Here is a 22,475-nt window from a genome sequence, read left to right on the forward strand (position 1 = left end):
CAGGAAAACCATCGATTCCAGATTGCTGATAAAGATCATGACGGTTCCATGACACTCTGCGGGGAGTGCAAGTTTATGAGACTGTGTGATTGACCGTTCTATACGTGCTCAAAAATCGGACTGATCCATAATGAGCCGTGAAATTGCGCATGCATTAGAAATGCTTCGAACTCCGAAGAAGTGATCAAGCACCTGGAGCCTATTCGGTTATTTGTCCACACTCTGACGTCATGGGTGTTCAATAAACTTAATATGTTTACGCATTATTTTGATAAACCCCGGGCAACGTAACTAGCCGGGACGAACGTCATCATTTGAAGAAACGTGCAGAAAGACACATGATGATGATTAAGATAAGACCGTTCAGTTGTGGCAGGCGTATGATCCTACGATTTTGGGCTATGTGACGGGTCGGAAAGACTATTTATGACCAAGAAATAAAGTACTCATGCTCTAAAGTTGAAGTTCACGGAATGATCCATTCCTCAGTTATCTAATACTTCACTTACTTGCTTACTTTATTTTTAAAGTTAAACTTTGTACATTTTTCCAAATTGCTTTATCTATCAACATTTCATACTGTGTTTATCAACATTTGTAATGAGTGCATGGACACCGTATCTGTCCGCTTGTCTTTATCAGTGTGTAGAATCGTGATGACATTGTGAATTAGAAGCGGAGACCTGCAGATGAACTCGAGTCAGCTGCAGTCTAAAGTTACTTCTAACAGAACTTTGGCAGCTATAATAAAAGAAACACCATGAGACTACGACCTTTGACTAAGGTCAACATGCCATAGGGACAGTACAGAAATTACAGGGGTAGGCCGGTCTGGGGTTTCTTTTGGGGGGGGGGAGTGGGTCATTCTTTTATTGCACAAGCATCTAAAGGGTCTTTAAATTCCATACATGCCTTTGGGAGAAGTTCACCCTTGAGTGATGTATATCCTACCTAAGTAAAAAAAAATGGGTGGAGCGCCTTAAGGAACTCTTTCCCCACCCTTGTTTGCGCAACTGCTAGAAGCCAAGATGTGACCGATACATTGCTTTGTCCATAAATATCAAATCATAATATAAAAAGGAGTCTGCAATGGGAAAACTAGTAACAATATTCGCCTACAAAACAAGCTCTACACGTATCTGTACTTTTAAATATCATTTTGTGTTAACGTACTTCGCTTGAAGTGGCAGGTAAAAAGTGCATGTGAGTGTACAAAAATTTATTTTTTTTATTTCATCGATAATGTCGATTCACTAAACATGGTAGTATATGAAAACAAACTATGAACAATATTTTGTACTATAAAACTAGCAATACCTGTGCATTTATAGATGTTTGTTAATTGATATAAATATACTTATTTAGAATAGAATGATTACAAAAGCACATGTGTTCAAGAAATTTGATTTTGGAATCTCACCAAAATTATTGATCAATCATACATGGTAGTTCATGAAAAAAACTATGATAATTTTTTTTTACAATACTAAACTAGCTAAATTTGCGTGTGTTGTTATATGTGTTTGACAATCGATAGAAAAAGCACTTGATTCATGTTTTATATTAATCAGAGACACTTTTGTTACGAGTACCCCATTTTTTAAAGTCACAAATCCCGTCAAGTGCCCCCAGCATACCCTTGATATTTTCAAGTCTCCCCGTCGATTCTTCCGGCCCCTCTAGAAGTGTTTGTTAATGCAGCCTTAAAGTGGTAGGCCTTTGCTCAAGACATGATCGAAGTAGTATTTAAAAAAAAAATTAAAACGGCATGGCGTTGTATTTGTACAATAACCGGATGCTGAAGAATAGCAGCAATATATCATTCGAACAAATATGCAAGCGAAATGACATTTTACGCGCAAGCGCAAGTGAGATGGTGTTCTGGGTCGATGGTTCTGTACTGAGTGACCTAATCAACCGCAGATGGTGAGCTTTGTGTGTTGACATCGGGGAGATGGCCGCACAAAACTCTCGGGCTTGCTTGGTTTTGAGTAATGGCATGAAAATGCCGCAGATCGGTTTCGGGACATTGATGGTAAGTTCAATTACAGGACATATATTGTGTACGATGAACTATAACTTTATAAACTAGCGTTGCAGTCTAGACGCGATGGCTGAAAAATAAGTTAAACATTTCTTAACGACTGAGTAACGTGAAATTTGAATCCCCGTGGGGATGGTAGGGCTGTATACTTATAATATACATATTGCCCTTCTGGATGTCTTTTCAGCGACGTGGTCCATATTATTATTAAAACTGAGGTATGATTTCATTGCACAAATTTAGCTAGTGTTATCATACCAAGGCTCTAACACCTAAACTTTTAGTAGTTTTCAGTCCCCATGGACACCGTCCGGGGGGACTTATAGGTTTGGTCATGTCCGTGCGTGTGGGTGTGCGTCCTTCAGTCCGTCCGTTCACGCAGATATCTCAAAGATGCCTGGAGTGATTTCATTCAAACTTGGTACAAGGATTACCCATCATGTCATACATATGCACATCGATTTGTTTTGTGATATGGTCCAATATGGCTGCATGGCGGCCATTTTGTTACGATTTTTTCATGTACGGAGCCATAACTCAAGTACATCGCAACCGATTTTATTGTAAGTTGGTACAAGGACATCAACCTATGTCATACACGTGCATGTCAATTTGTTTTGCGATATGATCAAATATGGCCACATGGCGGCCATTTTATTACAATTTTTTCATGTCCTGAGCCATAACTCAGGCACGTCTCAACCGATTTTATTCAAAGTTGGTACAAGGACATGGACATATATCATACATATATATGCACATGGTTTTTTTTCATGATATGATTCAATATGGCCGTGTGGTGGCTATTTTGTTTCATGTTTTTTCATGTCCAGATCCATAACTCAGGCACGTCTCAACCGATTTTATTAAAAGTTGATACAAGGACATTGATCTATGTCATACATAGTGCACATGAGTTTTGTTTCACGATATGATACAATATGGCCGTGGCTATTTTGTTTCATTTTTTTCATGTCCAGAGCCATAACTCAGGCACGTCTCAACCGATTTTATTCAAAGTTGGTACAAGGACATGGACTTATGTCATACATATGCACTTTGATTTTTTTACGGTAAGATCAAATACATTGGCTGCGCAGCGGCCATTATGTTATGATTTTTCTCGACCACAGCAACCGATGTTATTCAAGGTTGGTACATGGTCATTGACTTATGTAATATATATATGCATGTCAATTGGTTTCACAATCTGATGCAATATGGATGCCTGGTGGCCTTTTTGTTATGATTTTTTTCATAACTTAGACATTTATCAACCGATTTTATTGTAAGTTGGTACAAGGACATTGACCTATATCATTAGTATGCATGTCTATTGGTTTCACAATCAAATGCAAAATGGCTGCCTGTGGCCATTTTGACATCTCTTTCATGTACAGAGCCATAAATCAGACATATTTGCACCAACATTATTCAAAGTTGGTACATTGACCTATGTCATACATATGCACATCTCTTTTTTTCACGATATGTAACAGTATCATGTCAATTATTGAATTTTCGTAATTAGGTTGATATGTCAAAAAAATGCTGCATCAAATCTCATGAAACGTGGTACAGATGTTATGCTCACATTGCTTTAACAGTGAATAAAGACATTTGTCACTGTCATGTTAATGAATTTGTAATTGCATATGTAATGAACTTTCCTAGTTTGAACTTTCCTGATTAGAGTGATATGTCCACAAATACTGCATCAAATTTGGTGAAACTTTGTACAGATGTTGATCTCATAGTATTGTAAGTACAATTCAATGACACGCAGCGGTATTGTTTAAATTAATTGCTAATCTGCATTTGAATGATGAATTTTTATTGTTTCGGACGAATGTCCAGAAGCATTGCATAAAACTTATGAAATATGGTACAGGTGATAATCTGTCAGTGTTATGGTAGGATGCAAAAATGTTTGGCAACATCCTGACGATTAGTTACTAATTGGCTCATTTAATGACCTTTTGTAATTAGGATGGCGGCCTACATTGGTTTAATGTTCTCACCACCATGGTACTCATTCTCGGCCATTAAGCCCCATCTGTATCACAGTATTTTTAATCACAGACCTAATTAGTGAAGAGGACCCTATCCTCTCCGAGGACTTCTAATTCAAGTGCCCATTAACAAGTGGGGACTGTGTCATCAACGATGACTTGTTCTTTATGAAATGTTTTCGAAAAATCATGCCGCAAGGCTACCGAGCGATAACATCAGATGCCACTGGTACACTTGGCCCGGACCACCCACGCATGGCTGTGGCCGACCTTGCCCAGGCAAGTGCTGTAAGTATTCCCGCCACAATACTGTGCAAATTTCGACGCTATGAATTTTTGAACAGGCTCTATGGTGATATGGATCTGGAATGGGATCCTAAAATAACGAGACATTAGGTCTAAAATCGGGATGGGTGTGTTTTTACATACTGTCGCACATGCACACCCCAACCACTGCTCTAAAATAGAAAGTCTGTCTCTGTATGCTAATATCGTCGTCACTTTCACTGCATGAAAGCGGGCGTTTGTGATTTTGTAAGCAAATGTAAACCATAAGCTTAGATCCTCGAGAAAAACGCGCCTTATGCGCTTCCTGTCCCGTCGATTAAGCCGGCTTAAATTCCCTAGGGGTGTTGATCATTTCAGTCAAATCAAACAATATCTAATAAAAAATTGGAAAATAATAGAAGCAGATCAAACGCTGACCAAAGTTTTTGCAGAAAAACCTATCATAAACACGATTGGAACTAAATTGGGATAATTGGATTGGCGCAATTTCTCAAAAATTTTAGAAATTTGTCTAATTTACACCATATTTGCTTACCATCTTCAAAATTTACGATGCTGTTGAAATGTTATGAGTAAGAATCAGTGCATGATAGTATCTAATGCAATATTGTTCAAAACATTTGAACAATATTTATATTTGAATGAAAATATGTGAGCTTGTCTGGAGTTTCTTCATTACTGAAACACTAGTAATAATCTCAGTTTGTCACTTTTCCTCGAACAAAATGAAGCTTTTCGATCGATTTAGAGTTAAGTCAGTCAGGGTCATTTAAAATGTGCCCTGGCTCAATTTAATGTTTTTGAAGCCTTAAATTCACGAAAAAGTCAGGGGCATTTCAAAAGTGCCCTGACTCAAAAGTCGTCAATTAGGGAAATTTTAAGCAATTGTCTCGATTCTTAAGAACATTTACACAAAAATGAACTTTTTTTCATAACAATGAATCCAATGAAAGAGTTATGCAAAAATCGTCATTAATTTTCCCCATAGTTAGCACACGGATGGCGGCCATTTTGAATTTCAAAAATTGCAAAATGTTGGGCAATTTGTTTCGCTAGTTCCGAACTTTGCACGGTGACCCCCCGATTTTTATTGTTGATTTGGTACGAGAATTGTTGAAAGTTTCGTTTGAGAAAGTTTGAGCAAAGTTTAAGCCTTTCACTTTCGAGGTGCATACTACCTTAATGAGGCATAGAATGCTGTGAGGGTCATGGGTTACCGGAAATTGGAGTGTGAATTTTGGTCCAATATTTTCACTGTTCAACACATGACGACTGTGTTGGACTCTCATAGTTATACAAGCAAAAATAACATGCAGCCATAGCTTAGCTGGATCTATAGGACAGGTCAAAGATCACAGAAAATCTGAAAAGAAAATTGGACAGGGCCAGAGACCTTGTAATTTGGCACGTAGGAACCTTGCTCTATGGTCTACGAAGTGAATTTACGGAATTTTGATTGATCAAACTTTATGCAAATTAGATAGATCCCAGATGGCCACCAGGTCACTTTATTATTATAATTATTATTGTACTTTATTTCAAACGGGTAATATTATTATAAAAGATAAATTGTAATTACATCAGAGTTGGCATAATAATGAAATGGAAAATATGGTTTTTGAGTTTTACCCACGTGCCAAATTGCAGGTCATTCAGTGCAACGGTGTTGAATGGGAGCCAAGGTATATTGAAGCAGGTCAAAGGTCATTCAAAACGTCCAAAAATTTTGGTCCAACCGCCGACTCCTATGTACTAGGAACAAAACTGAAAGCCCCCTGTAATCCCTAATACACTGATTTTGCCTAACTATTATAGTTAAAGACGAATATAAATTTTAATCACTTAAGTAGTCTCAGAATTGAAAAAGTCAAAGCTCCTGAACTTTGGCTATGGCATCTTGGTACTATGCCTAAAAAATTGCAATATATTTTTATTGGTCGTTTTATGTATATTAGGTGGAGTACAGGTCATATGACCGATGAACATTTCAAGGACAAGGTGCTCCGGTACTTGTATAACTCTTTAAGCTCTGCAAGGTTGAAATGGCTGCATGCAGTATTTTTAGTTGACAAAAAAATGGAAGAGCTTACTAGTTGTGAAGAAGAAAGCTGAACTCCTGTAAAAACAGATGCCCAGCCCATAGGCTTTTAGCCCTTAAAATTCACAGACTTGAACAGTCTACCATCACAAAAAATATTACAAAGAAAATGAAGCAAAAATCTATTAATGTTATTACAATTGTTGTTTATTACTATAACATAGTAACACTAATTTCCAAATTTCAGAGGCAAGGTGTGCATACAATCCAATGGCTTTACTTCTCAGTATGTAGATATTGTATGATTTCAAGGTAATATCAGGTTTAGACATTGGCAGTGAATATCACACACAAAAATATAATGTAAAGTGGCTGCAACTATTAGTTTATCAGTCTATCGCAATTTGTTTGTCTTCAGAGCATGCTTTTACCAAATTTTGGCTAGTCAGTACGAGAACACTGCCAAATTGATCAAGGTTAAAGAAGCTGTCCCTATACATTATATGCACACTGCTAAGTTGGTCCAGGTTACAGCAGCTGTCCCACACATGGCCACATGTCACAATACACAATGCTCTTCATCAATGCATTTTTCTTAATGATTGAAAAACTCACAAAAACCAGCTTGTAAGAAAACATTGAGGACACTATTATCAGTTTAGGAATACTCTATGGCTGAAAGTCATCATTGATATGATGCAGTTTTAATGATGGAAAAACTCACAAAAACTAACTTGTAAGGTAAGAAGACCTTGAAAACACAATTATCAATGTTTTAATACTCTATGGCTGAAAGTCGTCATCGATATGATGCAGTTTTCATGATGGAAAAAACTCACAAAAACTAACTTGTAAGGTAAGAAGACCTTGAAAACACAATTATCAATGTTTGGATACTCTATGGCTGAAAGTCATCATAGATATGATGCAGTTTTCATGATGGAAAAATTCACAAAAAAACTAACTTGTAAGGTAGAAGACCTTGAAAACACAATTATCAATGTTTGGATACTCTATGGCTGAAAGTCGTCATCGATATGATGCAGTTTTCATGATGGAAAAAACTCACAAAACGAACTTGTAAGGTAAGAAGACCTTGAAAACACAATTATCAATGTTTTGGATACTCTATGGCTGAAAGTCGTCATCAGCATCATCATCGTACTGAATGTGGGGTGGGGAGCTCGAGGGAGACTCTATTGTATTTCAATTAAGTTCTCTCTTTGAGACAAGGCAGCTGCAATTTCTGCATCTGAACTCCGTTGATATTGCATTTCAAAGCTCTCCAGCCTCGCAGGGGTTGTGGGTGTTCTGGAATTTGTTCTCTAAGCTTACACTTGGGACAGGTATCCAGGCGCACTATGCATTTCATACAGCCGATCACCTTACTGCATCCCCCTTGAACTTGGCATGCATATATGGGAAAAGATACCTCATCCAGACATATCATGCATGTCAATTTTTCACTGCAGCTGGTGGAGGGAACCTAGAAGCCAAACAACCAACATCAAAATAAATACTAAAGAGTGCTAAACTACCTGTAAAGTGTAACAAAGTCCCGTACGATTTTCAAAAGTTAAAGGGCCCCCCCACCCCCTCAAAAAATACACGAATCAGGAAAAATTACACAAACAAATTGAAATCCCATGCCACTGCTCTCACCGTTTCTAGTTGGTCTATCTTAGAAATTCACACTATCAGATACCCTAGCAAATTGATGAGCCCTAATAACAGAGCTTTAAAGCAATGTCTAGTGAAATGACCAGACAAGCTTTAAGGGAGCTTTCACTTGTAAGGTGGGAGGAGCCTCTCCAAGACGTTTTAGCGGGAATACAAATTTTATAATTGGCAGGTAGTAGTTTTGAGCCTTTTGTATATTGTTTTGTTTTAAAACGTCTCATGCCGCCCTCGATTTTCAAATTATCCCCTCCCTGTAGAAAATCAAGGCTCCCGAAGAGTACGGACGGTTCCCTTAGTCCACCTCACCTCTCTTAGTTGCCTTTTTATCACATCAATAGCCTGCTTAAATTCAGTTTCAGCACGCCTCTTGCCTGTGAGTGTCAGCCTTTTCTTCTTAGATTCAGAGTTTGCCAAATAATCGGCCTTCGTGACAGCGAACACTTTTCTGCTGCCTCTCCAAAACGCCACCTCTGCAAGAAAATGAGAAAAAAATCACGTGAACAAATTGCATGTTGTGAGAAAATTGTAGCATTGTTGTTGAAAATTTTAAATATGCAACGTTTATCGGTGGTCATTTTCCAGGTTTAATCTGAGTCAACTTTGCGACGGGCTATGGATCCCATGTCGATGTTGACAAAACGTTCACATCGCCTTTTTCATGTCAGGCCAAGCCACGTAACCTTCACTTTTCACTACAAACAGTTGCAAAACAAACGGGCGATCACAGTTCGTTCAGAGGCAGAAAAAATACACACACAAACGCTCTTGAAAATTCGCCGAGAAGACACTGAATATTCTAACTACTGCCTGTATGAAGCCTTCACTGTCACTTTCAAAAAGACCGAAAGTATATATACGGGAATAAGTAAATGGCACCACACGTGTACTCTCCCACAAGCAACTTCTTTCTACTGCACCGGACAATAAACCATTAGGGGTTTATGTGAAAACGTGTCATATTCTCTTTTGGGTGAAAATATTACTTACCAGACGTTCCCTCACAATCTTTTATTTCATTCTCAGAATTATCTACAAGGACAAGTTCGCTGTCTTCTTGTCCGGTTTCCACAGCAACACATTTTCTGAGATCGCTTGGCCGACAGGCCCCTGCCATTACTTTCACGTAGACTGAATCAGTCTCTCTGAGTCTCGAGTCTGCACCAAACTTGGCCAACATAATCAACCTTGATATAAATGTGGCCCAGCTAGTGTCTGGTTTGAAGTCGAAGGTTTATCCGTTCCAGGTGGCGGTATCCCTAGGCTGCGAGAGTAGCTTGAATTCCGGTCACGGAAACTTGAAAAGTGACTTCGGTCTGGTAGGTCGACGGGACGCGGCATAGACCATGTCAACCAACTTACAGTTGGCGTCATCCTCATCCTCATCCTCAGCCTCAGGGGTCACGCGAAAATGAGGATGAGGATGACGCTACAGCGTCACTTCACCGGCGTCAGATCCGATTATTCCCGAATGCGTGTGATGGAATGATAAGTACGACTTTAAAATGTGCTCCAAGTTCATATCACTGTAAATGTTAATCAAAACCACAGTGGGGTATGTATTTCATAATATTAGTAACCTCTCCTCTCAATATCCGTTTCTCACGATGTAGTTATAACGCAACATTCTTAGCCCTTAATTTCCTTAAAGTTCAAAGGTTGTATGTTGAATACTTTGACTTTTCACTTTCAGGCCTCAAGTCATAGTTATACCAGTTAATTGTTTTATATGTCCTCTGAATAATTAGGGCTTTCATATTGCCTCTCATGGTGGCGATTTTTAAACCTTTCGGACCACGTATACTTTTTTTGCACCAATTTTTGGAAAATCTTGACGCAAGAGTTGAGAGGATACCAACAAACACATCCACGGATCCATGGACTGAAAATTACGAACATTTCCAAAAAACTGTCTGTATGAGACATTCAACGATAAAATATTACCTGCGAACCAGTTTTACGATTCAAAAGACAGTTGAGAATGAATGGAGTTGTTTTTTCTTAAGTTTTGGGCGAATTTATCATTTATCCGTCATCGGGTAGCGCAACTTCGGCAATCTTCGGATACGACGCTGAAGCTGACGCTGAGTAGCGTCATTTTCAGCGTCAGCTAGAAAGGTCACCTGAGGCTGAGGATGAGGATGACGCCAACTTTACGTTGGTACCATGTCACCATGTTGGTGCCCGTCGGCGTGGCATTGTTGTTACGGTATGAGTCTTCATAGTTATCGCTTTGACCCCGGGTGGGCTACTTGTCAGTGTAGTAGGTGGGCATTTGACTCCTCTCACCTCATATACTTTGTTGTGCCAGTTTCCTTCATCGATGTTAAAGACGCCGTCTGTCTGCCAAACAACTTGTCGTATTCCAAACTCGGTGGTCGCTTCGAAAAGGTACATGCTGTCTCTCTGAAATACATTTTCCGACAGTGTATTTAACTGTAAGGCAGTCACAGGGTTTTTAAGTTCAATATTTCTTCATGGATCCTCACTCGTATTGCCCGGCATACTTCTGGCCAACTTGTACCAGGATCAGACAGACAACAATTGGTGACTTCTCGAAATCCTCGCCCGAAGGCAGTCCCAAATTTGTACCTCTTCACACCTCAGAACACAAGAGATGAAATCTTCAAAGTGAAGATGTTGGTAACTGTAGAACAGGAGCCAACATATACGTACACTCCCAACAAAGTTTTAACCAATGGAATTCCAGGGTTTGAAAGTTTTAACCAATTGGATTCGAGAGAGTGATGTATTATGACATTGATTAATTAACCCATGATATGCCGCCGAGAGCCTGGGAATGGTTTTATTCGCTCTATAGCGCGTTCTTTGCAGATTATAGGGCGCCAAAAATAAACAGAGTATCAACGTGACAATATCGTCGAACGGAAAGAGAACGAATTTTTTTTTCCGTTTTAGTTCCGTATACAGTGCAAAAGCGCATTGACCAAGGAAGATATGTACATAGTGTGTGAGCAGAGATGCATATTTGAGGAATGTCCCGCTCCTAGTGTAGAAATGTTTATAATTTTACATTCAAAATGGTGGATTCTGAGACGCACTGACGCCGATACAATTGTGATTTTTTTCGATACCTCACTGGCATAACCCAATTTTTTTTCAATTTTTCCCAAGTCAATTCTCCCCACCTCTAGAGCAAGGACTTATCAGCCTTCAAACGAGTAGAGTCGTCACTGACTGATAACGTTAAGATGCGTATTCTATTGAATTGTATAAATCGTATATAAGAGTATACTGTCTTCAGAGATTAGAACATGTACAGGTGATCATAAATATCGTCCACTTCGCTCGTATGCGTTTCACCTACTGACGTCACCCGGCTCGGGAGAAAACTCAACAGGCCTAGTATAATACAGTAATTGGATAGCTTTTCTCTGATCTTCGCTACACTGTTGCTATCCAAATGTGACAATCTGTCGCAAGACTCCCTAGCACCCTTGTAAAATTTAACGTTGTTCGTTTCTGTTTTTACGATTTTGGTTTCTGAATTTTAAAAAACGAATTTGAGATTCGAGATTATAACGACAAAACTAAATTCGAAAATCGTGTTGAATTCTGAATGGTGAGAACAAAAACATGCAATATCTGAATTAGAACTAACCCCAAAAATTGAAATTACGCCTAAAACGAATTCGTCAATTTCAGGAAATATTAGAATTTTACTTGGCCGCCGTTAGACACGGATCCTAAAACCATGTTTCAAATGAGATGTTCCTACTTTTGTAATCAAAATAAAATCATAAAACAAACGATTTTTGTTTCCTGTCTCTAAAGTTTGATTTTTTTTCCTTTTCAAGAAACAAAAATTTATTTTTTCAAATTTATTTTGTCTTATTTGCAATAGTTTTCGTTTTTTTGTTTCGATATTACTTAATTTGGCATGAATTCTTTTGTTAAAAAATCACTTTTATAATTTTTTTTACATAAAACAAAAAGCACTAATAATGTAGACGTATTTTTATTGGTGACAACTCTAGGTCACCATAGACGTCAGCTGCGCGTGTGTCGTCTGTGAGCGCACTGCAGGAAGTATTTTGTCTTTGTTCAGCGCAACTTTGTATCCTTTTGTTACCTAAAATATCTGAAAATCAGACAAGCGGTCGATAAAACCAAGAGCAACAATACAAAACGAAAGGAATGTCAATTTTGAATATCAAGTCTATGGCGAATTCAAGCCTGAAAATCACTCTTGGAAAAGGTGCACAAATAAGTGGCCGTTTCACGCAGAAAACGACTGCCAAACGACAAGAGAACGTGTGACATCATCAGAACATGAAGGGAGCGCGCAGATAGTGATGACGTATCCGTTGATTCCCGTTCCGTTCCGTTCTCGTATGAAATGTTAACCTCTCAATTCCTCAAGTACAGTTTCAGTAGTTATTCTGCTTGATAAGCCCATTAACTTAATGTATAATTTTCTTTTAGCCCTTTCGATAACATTAATAAACTTGAAATCCAAGATTTCAACTCCGTAAATAAAATCAGAAGAACCATAGAATCAAACAGTTTAAAATGACGATTCATATGGAAATTACCAACTCTATATTCGAAGCTGCCGAAATAATTTCCATAGCTTAGCTGCCCTGATCTGCAAGGTTTGACACTGCTTTTGACCATGAATTTCTTGAGGATTATGATCAACCAAGGTATTTAATAATATGTAACAACTTCAATTTTGGAATTAACAAGGTAGTAGTTCTCTGAGCGAGACGTATGACCTCCTTTATGAAATCTTCCCGTTTATTCCCATAGAAAAGAAGATTGCTTTTTCATGAGATCCAGGTCGTCCTTCCGTCGCAAATTGTTTTGTGTTCAGCTCCAGTTGCGTTTCTTCCGTAGTAGGGGCTGGAGGAATCGCGATTGAAATCTTATTTTTTTTCAGATCCCCCTCAATACCCTCAAAAATTTTCAAGTCCCCCCCTCGATACCCTCAAAAATTTTCAAGTCCCCCCCCGAAATTACCATATAGCCACATATTTATTAGGAATGCACACAGAGTAAAAATAAACATGTAATGTGTCGTTCTGCATGCAGATGTTCAACACTACCTCTTATCAGCAGGTTGTAGAGCCATATACCTAGGGCAAGTTCTTAAATTGATTCATTTTTAAATGCATCAGTGGACTTTTTGGATTTTTCAGTCTAAGCCGACTTGAGTGTATCCAACCCTGGCCAGTTTAATGGCACCAGCTGAAAAGCACACAAAATGACAATCATGAGAGAGTATGAAAATTGTGTATTCCTAGCTACGTTTAACCAAATTGTGAAAAATACCACAATTATACGGTGTCGCTCAAATTTGATCAGAATTGGCACATACCAAAGATAAACAATAAGTGTTGTTTCTATCTGATCAGCGCAGGAAAATTATGCATTGATTTTATGACAATTTCTGCACAGTACAACCAGAAAAACAACAAGAAATACAACCAAAAAACAACAAGAAATATTTAAACCAGAAAATTAAGAATGACAAAAGTAAATAAGGTCTGAAACTTTAGGTACTGAAGGTCAACTTTAGCAACATGCATAGCAGGAGAATCTTTCTACCATGGATGTACAAAAATAGACATCCATATGGTTTCAGCAGATCTGTTAATATGTCACAGTTCATAAACAATGACAGGAAATGACAAATTAGCTTTTTCAGTTACTGCTATCACTCCCAAACATAATAGGTACCCTGCATACAAATACGTTAAAGGTCAAAATCCTCTTATTCACATGTGTGGGCTGATTCAGTTCGCTGCCACCACTCCTGCACACTTGCAGTATTTCCCTTTTTCTTACCTCATTTGCACATTTTTCACACTGATGTGTTAATTTGAACAAATTCACATCTCAACCCCTATGTCTAACCTGTACACCAAATACTGAGATGGTAGCTTTGGCGGTATGGGAGCCTTTGTGTGTGACGGACATACATCCGCACATACCCACAAATATACAGACATACAGACACACTCAGACTCATCATATAAGCTCTTTTTGGTATTTATATATAAACCAAATATGAGCTAAAAATGAGCACAGTGGCCTACCAAAATTTTTTTTTTCAAAAGTACAAGACATATACAACTTAGATGCCACTTATAAAAAGTTTTACAAAATTGACAATACTGGAAGGTTAAAATATTCCATGAAATTAATGTTTTAATCTCAGAAATTTTGGGTGTAATAATGGCAAATTTGATAAAAAATAAAGGTTTCATTTAGTCACACATTTTCCATTTAAATTAGAGTCTTTACTGTTCAAAGTTTTACTTTTGTGTTATTGGTACAATGAGATGTGAAAATTTCATTCACTGCATGAACTTGAAATGAATGGTATTATATATTGATTTTAAGTGATTTTAGAAAAACTGACTTTTCATTGTACATTTGTATAAGATCAAAGTATGGTGACCCCATCTTTTTTCTCTAATATTTGATTGTTCTCATATGCGAGAATTCAAAAATCCATGGTAACTGTTAGTCCCCTAGTCTTCTATGTGTACAAGTAATGTGTGTGTCACTGTCAATTGAGTGTCCTATGACCAAAACTCTTCTTAAACTACATCAGAGTCAGAGCTACATGTATCACTGTCACTGCCAGTATGTAGTAGCAGGGCAGTAGTTGTACTAACTTTTTATTTTGACAATATTTTTGTTCAGTTTATACAATTGTGTTCTTGTTCTACACCCTACAGAATGTTGAGCTATCCAGTACTCAGCTTGCCAACACAGCCTACATGTACCGTGCATTTGCATCATTTAATTATCACCAATATTTAAACAAACGGGCTTTGTTGACAAACTGAATATTGTGCTTTTCAGCAGCATGCTGTAGAAAGACACCAAGAAACTGTGTTTGATACATTGCATAGAAATATTGAAAAATTATCAACAGTTGTAGCTCCTGCCCCATTACAAGGCCAACTTGTTCTACGAAAATTTAATGGCATTCATACATTTGTAGACTTTTTCGAGATTAAAGACATAAAATATGACAAAACGGTTCTAGATTTTGTTTAATTATTACTAACATTAGAACCATTGGACGACATCAAAATGTTGGGAGTCAAAATATTTTCAGGTCCCCCCCTATAGGCAGAGCAAAACTTTCGATTCCCCCCCCTCAACTACCCCAAAAATTTTCAAATCCCCCCCTGAATTCCTCCAGCCCCCCCCCCTCACCACTTTTTTGAACGCGGCCTAGAATTTATCTTTTCACTGTTATGGTCATAGTTCTCTTTCAGTTCATGAAAATTGTCTTCTTTGCTATCCATTTTTGACTGACTCTGGTCAAGTGTGTTACTTGCGTCGTTTCGTTAACGTTGACTAGAGGTTCTAACTTTTTCAGGATAATTGATATGTCATCTTTTGTAGTTACTAGTTCATCCGCGCTTCGTAATTTTGGTGGCCGTAGATTCTGCTTTACATTCTCCATAAGTAATATATAAGTAACCATAAGTAACATTATGAAACAGACTTTGATGGAAAGTGACACCTGTGTTTGAGTGCAACAAAATAATCGCAATCATAACAATCCATAATCCAATGACATTAGGTCAGAATCTGAAACCTGACAATAGTGCCAAATACATGGGCACTGCATGCTCTTTTGCAAAGTTGTCTGTAATTTGGCCGTTCATTTTGTTAATTGGTGGGCCATCTTTCGAAATCCAGTAATCAATGGTGTAATAAAAGTCCATAAACTGACTCTCAGCCAAAATATGACCAGTGCACTTGGAGAGACGTCCGGTTTACCTCCCTATATGTGTATTGCACCTCACAGATAAAGCCGCACGAAGCCGTCGCAGCTGTCAAGGCGGCCATCGATGCAGGATATCGACACATTGACACGGCATATGTCTATGATAATGAAGAACAGATAGGTCAAGCGATTAAAGAAGTGATTGCAGAAGGGAAAGTGAAGCGGGAAGAGCTCTTCATTGTCACAAAGGTAATTTAGTAAAAAGAAAAACATTTTGATACTAGTGCATGATCTGCGTCCGTCTGATGCTTCTGAATGCCTGAAGACCACTGTAAAGTGCCTCCATCGTGTTACTTTAATGATGATGAGATTTGCATATCCAATGTTTTGAGGGCAGTTTTCTCATTTCCGGTCAAAATATTGGTTCCTATATGATGGTCTCTTTGAAATTCGACCTATGTCTTCTCAGGGATGCCCAACTTTTCTGATATTTGAAATGATCGTCAACCCTTGCAGTTCTTTAATATGTATTATGTTGTCTATTTCATCGGTTGGTAACATTTGATTGCCAACCATTAGCTCGCGCCCCAATACCTATCTCCTGAACGTGTTCGGGAAGGCTTTGACAATTCCCTGAAGTTGCTGCAACTCGACTACGTTGACCTGTATTTAATGCACGTTCCCACCGCAGTGCAGGTAGGTCTGCCATGGTAGGGTCGTTCATCGAAAATGATTTTGAGAAATCATTGCCCCTTTCTGATGAGTTTCTGATGAACAGGCCAACTTGCCGTTAAAGGGCAGTGGTCGACGCGCTGCGTGTGCGCGATTTTTTGTTGATAAACATAATTCTTTTGTAAACATAAGTCTTTTCAACTTCAATCTGAGTGAGATGGGAGCGGTCCCTCACTTTGTTAACACCTTTGTAAGACTCAACATCATGCAATAATAAAATATTAAGATCGGAACCGAACTTCAGTGGTGTATTTCTATTTATTATCTTATGTAAGGCTACGAACATTGAGACACAACACTCACATTATGTCGCTGAGTTTACTGCACGCAGTCACAGTGAACAAATGGGTTTGATTCATACACATACATACATACATACATACATACATACATACATACATACATACATACATACATACATACATACATACATACATACATACATACATACATACATACATACATACATACATACATACTTGGATAAAGGTCGAAAATGTACATTGAACCTCGCTTTCGAGACACCGTTGAAAACAATTATATTCAACCTCGTTTTCATGCAACTGCAAACTTTTATATATATAGGACCTCGTTTTCATACGGCTGCACAAATTGTAAATATATAGAACCTCGTTTTCGTAATACAACTGCAAAATTTTATATACAGTCTCGTTTTCACACAGCTGAGATTCGGAAATTTATATATATATATATATATATATATATATATATATATATATATACATCCTCGTTGTCGAAACATGATAGTGACTTCCAAATGTTCATAAAATTTAGATCGCAAGTGGATTTACACAAAAGACGTTGCGTTCGTTCACAATGCTGCACACAGCAGGGCCTGTGTGTTTCACAAGACCATATAGAAAGACCCTAGTAGCCCAGCGTACGATGCATTTCTGACGTGTTTGCTTTGCAGCGCTGGCCTGTAGCGGCCGGCGCTGCACAGCTACACGTTAGAAAAAGACCGCGCACGGCCGACGGTGAGCTGCCATTTTTGCAGCTAGACCCTTGCAAGACTGAAGCTAATACATGCATAGTGCTGGCGCTTGTGCCATTCAAGTGCATTTGAACTTTCTGGTTTATTTTGTGCTAGTAAGCTAGCTACAACAATGATCGTGGTATTGCTATCAGGTGAGATCATTGCTGATCAGGGCTGCTCATAGCCCGGCAGGCGTCAACCATACAACGCTCGTTCACTGAGGCCGCTGCAGTCCGTCAGCTGTGCAACCAACTTTCGTGGTCTACAGAGTGAAGAGAATAAAGACAAAAATTTAATACTGAAATCTTGGTGCAATAAACCCATGCACAATGATGGATGAAGGTAAAGTTGAGTAAAAAGACAGCAATTCTTAGTCTTGGACTTTCCTCAAGAGCATGCGCAGCGCGACGACCACTGCCCTTTAAACGTGACCGATTTTAGTCGTAGGTGTCAAACGTGGCGGGTTGAAATTCAAACGTTTTGGCAGCATTTAAGATTTCCCGCCGTTTTCAAAAACTAATCATGTGACAGAGAAAATAAATCTAACAACAACAAAATGTTTGCCATCGTGTGTAGTGCATTCAAGTAATGGCATCATTTTATGATCAAGATGTGTATTGCAGGAAACACTGCGTTTTTTGTACTTTTCCGTGGGGGCACCATTTTATGACTGCGGCACCCGTTTATTTTTGAACCTCTAGATTTACACGAACCAACTTTGGTTTGAAAATAAATCATGAAAACAATGCATAAAAATCGCAGCTACTAGGGCTTTAATCGTAAATTGACCGGTGTATCGAAGGACAGTTAATACATTCTCGTCGATTTATTGGTATTGTTTAAACTGAGGTAGCTATTCTACAAGTGATTTATGTACTGGACGACTACATAAAAGCGCATTAAACCTGCATATCTTAAACAGATAAGTGGGAGACATTTAGCAGTGTGTTATTCATAACTCGCATTTTAATTTTCCAACGATAAATGCCATGTACTTTTGCAACTAGCGACATATATAGGCGGAGTTACTGCGCAATTTATAACGTTTGCGAATCTTACAATGGGCATGCACTATTAGATGACCTTCTGTGGACGTTGAGGCTGAAAGAAGTTAGCAGTTTAAGTTAATTTTCAATTGGTCTTTTGACAATTTGAATGTTAAGTTTTTATAACACTCGGTTGTACTCAGAGTATTCAGCTAAAAATTGGAGTATGTTCTGTCTACATGTCAGTTATGTCAGACTGACAAGTACGTTTTGTCGACCACGTTTTCTTAATCTCCACCATTTAAGGTGCTGAAATATATCTTATTTGTCAAATACTGTAAATTTCACTTAAAATAATGCTAAGAATCTATCGGCTTGAATTAATATAATGCTTGTAAATCCCGCAGTTTGACAAAAATGATCGCCCGTTGCCAACGAATGAGAAGGGAGAGCTTCGCATAGATGTGGACGTCGACTACGTAGACACATGGAAGGTGAGTAAAAACAGTCGTGCCTTTGAGTCAGAAAATGGTATTTGGAATCTGAAAATATTGTACGTTGTCTTTTGCTTGTAGAGAGCGCAGATGGATCATTTTATAGAGATCAAGGTGGACCTGAAAAATTCAGTACTTGACCCAATCTTCATTACATCATATCGTAGGGGGGTAGGCCTATGTACCTTAAACCCCACAGTATTATAGTGATTTGTAACATTATTCACAGTAGGAACACACTCTTTCACCTTGCCCCAAAAATTAATCAAGTCAAAGAAAGGATCATTAACCAAAGTATGAGTAACAGTCTAAAACCTCTTTCGACGTGCATGTCTCTGTAGAATATTACAAATTTCCCATTAGTTTAAAGTTTCATCACGAATAGTAACTTTTAACGATTTATTAGTATTGTCATCAATGTAGTGTTTTAAGTGTATTTCCCTTCAGTGCATATCGGCGTGTCATCGTTGAAATTCGTGTCTTTTTTTAATTTTTACCCACTAGGAAATGGAAAAATTGGTAGATGAAGGCCTTGCCAAGTCCATTGGAGTCTCTAACTTCAACGAGAAACAGATTGAACGAGTCCTACAGGTTGCCAAGCACAAACCAGTCAACAATCAAGTACGAAGTAATGTTGAAGAGTATTTTGATATGTATGCAAACCGTTGGGTAACTGTTCAGCTTGCAAATCCAATTTATCACTGGAACTTCAGCGATAAGCACGTTCATGGTCAAACTGAAAGATTCTTCTGTGCTCTCTACAGCCCTCCCCTTTCCCCCCATGACGAGAGCGCCCTCGAACGACCGGTCTTTCAGACTAGTTCATTGTTCCTGACAATTAAAATCTTGAAGCTGTTGTGTGGTTTTTTCTTCTTTTAAATGTTTTCAACTATCTTTCAGATCGAAGTAAATCCATACTTCACAAGACAAGAGCTGGTCAGTTTCTGTCAATCTAACGGAATAGTGGTGACATCATACAGTTCACTCGGGGCACCAGGGTAGGGATAAAACTTAATAGGCATCTAAGTGTAATGCGCGACTCCCTAGATTATCTGCATCTTATAAAATGGTTTTACTTGTTAAATGTTGTGCCAAAATAACATCATTGAACAGTGATGATGGATCTGCTTTTTTGGGAAACTTTGCTTTTTTACATTTGCAAAATGACGCAGTAACACAGGAGTTGTAATGCGCAAATATGATGTTTGGATTTTGAAGAGCGCACTCCTGTATTTAATGAAATTCGGTGCAAGGTTGAAGTGTCTGGCAGAATGTCAATGGCGGCGCTTACAGTGTCAAACATTTCTATAGAAAATTGCCGCACACTGTCTTTCGCATTTTACCGAATATATTCCTTGAAATTGAAAGCCTTATTTGTTCAAACTTTCTGTTAAAAAACTTTATACTCATTCCCGTTCGCAATTGATAATAATAGTCAGGGGGTCATGACCCTTGAAAAAATTCGAGCTGGAATCTTTTTACTTTACTTTGTATGCTGACTCCTGATTTGTATCATGACTTCGAATGGAACCAGTTTAACTTTCCCTCACCGAAGATTTGTATAAAAATTTTTGTCCTTCAATTTCGAGGTGTATACTACCTTATGAAGTAGAAAAAAATCAAAACAGAATTTGTCGTAATTTCACCCCTTTCCCCAGCAACATGAAAACCGAAGAGGACCCTGTCCTTCTCAGCGACCCGGTAGTCAAGGCTATGGGTGCAAAATACAATAGATCCCCGGCACAAATACTCCTCCGATACCCAGTCAGCAGGGGATGTGCTGTCATACCGAAGAGTTTGAATCCAGAACACATGAAAGAAAATATGCAGGTGTGTGCATTATACATATACATATATATATATATATATATATCGCGAACGCCGTCGAAAACGTGAGTGACTGTTATAAAATATTTCTAAATATCGCGGTATTTTATTTTTGTATGTATCCATCAATTAGGTTTTTAATTGCCGTTTGTTTTCTTTGTTATATATTCTGCAGATATTTGACTTTGAGCTTAGCACTGAGGACGTGAAGTCGTTGGATGATCTTAATATGAACTCGAGTCAATTGAATAGGTTTTGGATTATGTGAGTATTCTGATAGGCCTTGATGTATGGTTCACATGACCTATGTAGAATGCACTTTTCTGATCACTTGTGTTAAGTCTTTTTAAAGTCCTTTTGAGTGAATAGAGTTTAAGCACCGCGGTTTTGTTTTTTTGTGAAAATCGAAGAGTCAAATGTCCCCATAGAGCTAACATTGGGACAGCGGCCATTTTTGATTGTCAGTGTCCGAATTTCGTTCGGGTAATTTCATTTTTCTCAAATACAGAAATTTGTACGGAGACCCCGGATCTCTATTCTCGATTGTTGAAAGAGAATTGTTTAAAGTTTCCTTAGAGAAGCATACACAAAGGCTCAAGTTTCTCTATTCCAGGCGCAGTTTCACTGCTACCTTGTACGTTGCAACATACATTACCATGGTTTAGTATAACTGAGGCTTGGGTTCGATCAGTTTAGGGCGTGGGCGTGAGGTAGACTTAAAGATCCGTCACTTGAGGGCGCGAGAGGTCCCTCGAGCGACGGATTTTTCAGTCTAGGCGTAAGCATGAGAAAGAAATGCCTGTGAATTGTATTGGGTAGACTACACCTATCCACTCTTGACATAAGTAAAAGAGATCGCACATTTATTTGCATTCCAAGGCCAATTGACGTAGAATAACATTTACTCGGGAGAATGCCTCCTCTGCATATAGCCCCTTGACAAAACAGTATATAATCCCGGAGATTCAGTTTGTTTGGGATAATGATTATTTTGCTTCTGTAGATATGATGAGAATAAGTTACTCTGGTTTGAATCAATTATCGGAGTACAAATGTGTACCGTAATTAATACCGTTCATTGCAGCCAACGTCACCTGAGTGTGTGGTTTTAAGCACCGAGGACATAACTATTCACTTTGCCAACTTACTGTATTTTTTCCTTGGCGTTACGTACAAACAGCTATGTGAAAATCTCCTATATCTAAAGAAGGGTTACGTTTTACTTCTTAATTTCAGATTCAAAGACCATCCTCACTACCCATTTGTTTGAAGAATAACGTTTGGATCATTCGCCGCTGCTTCAAGCTACCGGGGATGACGAATTATTCGAGTCCTGCTTTGCAGTGATCTCCAAAACGATTCCAATTAGGTCTACATTCCTATACTGCATTTAGTATATCATAATAATACTGATTACTTTCCCAACGTCATCGTATAGTCCGTAAAGCAATTCTTCAAAATAAATGTGCCCTATTGTCTAATATCAGACATTTTCTCTCTGGTTTTTGTTTTTGATAAATCGTCAGTGACTGCAAAGGGTTTACAAAGTTTATCAAGTAGCTCGCTCCATTTCAATCTCTCTCTCTCTCTCTCTCTCTCTCTCTCTCTCTCTCTCTCTCTCTCTCTCTCTCTCTCTCTCTCTCTCTCTCTGAAAACTCAAATT

The 22,475-nt window shown here is 38.3% G+C and overlaps 1 protein-coding gene across 3 annotated transcripts; it reads left to right on the forward strand.

Annotated features, from left to right (window-relative positions):
• The first annotated feature begins 1,881 nt into the window (after positions 1-1,881).
• On the forward strand, positions 1,882-22,300 carry LOC139134850 (aldo-keto reductase family 1 member B1-like). Of its 3 annotated transcripts, XM_070701914.1 has the most exons (9): positions 1,882-2,035; positions 15,858-16,025; positions 16,356-16,472; positions 18,899-18,985; positions 19,490-19,606; positions 19,886-19,983; positions 20,644-20,815; positions 20,988-21,076; positions 22,049-22,300. In XM_070701914.1, exons 1-9 carry the CDS (start codon positions 1,955-1,957, stop codon positions 22,080-22,082), a joined length of 963 nt encoding a protein of 320 aa, XP_070558015.1. In that variant the 5' UTR covers positions 1,882-1,954; the 3' UTR covers positions 22,083-22,300. The 3 variants fall into 3 exon arrangements, with proteins under 3 accessions (XP_070558015.1, XP_070558014.1, XP_070558016.1); XM_070701913.1 differs by lacking the exon at positions 20,988-21,076 and having other exon boundaries at positions 1,909-2,035; XM_070701915.1 differs by lacking the exon at positions 16,356-16,472 and having other exon boundaries at positions 1,909-2,035.
• Positions 22,301-22,475: the final 175 nt, after the last annotated feature.

The sequence above is a fragment of the Ptychodera flava genome, chromosome 6 (genome assembly GCF_041260155.1).
Source record: "Ptychodera flava strain L36383 chromosome 6, AS_Pfla_20210202, whole genome shotgun sequence".
Lineage (NCBI taxonomy): Eukaryota > Metazoa > Hemichordata > Enteropneusta > Ptychoderidae > Ptychodera > Ptychodera flava.